General features: G+C 48.5%; 1 protein-coding gene across 1 annotated transcript; it reads left to right on the top strand.

The window, feature by feature from the left end:
- The first annotated feature begins 790 nt into the window (after positions 1–790).
- On the top strand, positions 791–1639 carry LOC124670407. The gene is made up of 3 exons (XM_047206914.1): positions 791–893; positions 1080–1158; positions 1253–1639. The coding sequence occupies exons 1-3, from the start codon at positions 888–890 to the stop codon at positions 1552–1554; spliced, it is 387 nt and encodes a 128-aa protein (XP_047062870.1). The 5' UTR covers positions 791–887; the 3' UTR covers positions 1555–1639.
- Positions 1640–1894: the final 255 nt, after the last annotated feature.

Genomic DNA, 1894 nt, shown 5'->3' with positions numbered 1-1894 from the left:
GTTATGAAAATTAAAGAAAAGGTTCGTCACGCCGCCTTTCACCACCTCCCAGCAATGCTGGTAGAACTCTATGGGAATATCATCTGGCCCAGGAGCACGATTACTCTCCATAGAAAAGAGAACATCTTTTACCTCCTCGGTAGTAAAAGGTCTGGTTAATTCGATATTGTCACCCGCATTCAACATCTCATTATCACTCCAAAGGTTTTGTGATAATCTGAACATGTTACCAGGGGCTGGCCCGAATGTTTCAATCTGAACGTACCAAACCTAAATTGTTCAGCCGTGGCAACAGACGAGCATTTTTCCTAGACTTAGATATTTGTGTACCTGTTGTTTAAAAGTATCTACGATATTTGATAAGCAAATTGCATTGTTCTGAAAGAGTACAACAAGCAGGACGCGCAGCCGTTCTACATACGCGCATCGTATCGTCCCACGCGCTGCGACGGCATCGGAGAAACACACGACGTGGCCAGCAGGCAATTACAATTAGCTGCTCGCGCAGTATTAATCGCGCCTCTCGTCGAGGAGTCGATGCCTTCCGGCCGGAATAATCAACCTAGAACTCGTGATCGTGACCCGTTTACTTGGGTAGCTACTTTGTTGGAACCTTGCAGTTTACCGCTGACCGTGTGCTCAGCTCAGCTGCTGCTAGCTGCTCTGAATCTTCTTGCAAGAAGCTAGTGGCTTGAATCACTCTTAGGTCTGCTATCACCATCAGCCTAAGCCCACGTACGTACAGCGTGTATGTGTATATAACAGAGGTGGTCATCGCTGTTCTCCCCACAGAGTCGCGGAGGTAAACCTAGCTAGCCTGGATCGAACACAAACCTTTCCGAACATTCTCCTTGCTTGTTGGCATCTCACGGACAGCTAACACCGAAATGAAGGTAATGCACTTCTTCAGTTTCTTCATACGCCCCCTTTCGCATCTACTCTAAAAGGGATCGGAGGGAGTAACTCATACAGTCATACTGTTTGGTTAGCAGTTTACTTGTGAGCAATTACTAGCTCTTCAACTGAACCATGCGATGAACTGATCGATAGCTTTTGTCCTGCCCTTGTCGTTGGTGCAGCAAAAGATTGTTATCCAGGTGAGCGTGTCAAGCGACAAGAGCCGGCGCAAGGTCATGACGACGGCCGCGAAAACCACCGGTATGCACGAGTAAATTGATTCTTCACCACGATGTTCCTTGATATGTGCGACTGTGCGTTAATTAGTGGTCGTAACATGCATGCATGGATGCAGGTGTGATCTCGGTGGGGATAACTGGTGACTCGAGGGACATGCTGGAGGTGGTGGGCAACGACGTCGACACGGTGTCCCTCGTCGGCCGTCTGCGCAAGAAGCTCCTCGGCCGTCTTCTCCTCGGCCGTCTGCGCAGGAGGCTCCTCGGCGCACGCATCGTGAAGGTGGAGGAATTTAAGGACAAGAAGAAGAAAGAAGAGGACGAGAAGCTGCCGTACTGGTATCCCGGTTACTACTACCACCACCAATACCCCTCGCACATGGTCGTCGCCGACCAGCCCAGCTCCTGCGCAATCATGTGATTGCCTATTCTTGCCACAGACCGATTTTACCATATATTTTTGTCAACAACAATATCAGTATTTACTATTATATATGAGTATGTAAGTTGGAGGAAATAAAGAGAACTTGAATATATATTCGTATATGTGTAGGTCTTCAATTGGTTTCAAGTTAGATATCGAGCCAAACGCCAACACATTACTTAAAACTGTAAGCCGCTGTAAGCCGGGCTGTGTAGGCGTGTGTTGAGATGGTCTAGCGAGCGGAATGAACAGTACCACACGTGATGAACAGTCCCGTGCCGGCATGGTCAACCGTGTACCTACTTCCATGCGATGCTTTGGAAGGGCGAACAGCGGC

The sequence above is a fragment of the Lolium rigidum genome, chromosome 7 (assembly GCF_022539505.1).
Source record: "Lolium rigidum isolate FL_2022 chromosome 7, APGP_CSIRO_Lrig_0.1, whole genome shotgun sequence".
Lineage (NCBI taxonomy): Eukaryota > Viridiplantae > Streptophyta > Magnoliopsida > Poales > Poaceae > Lolium > Lolium rigidum.
Note: the sequence above shows the minus strand (reverse complement) of the source record. Positions and strands in the feature narration are given on the sequence as shown.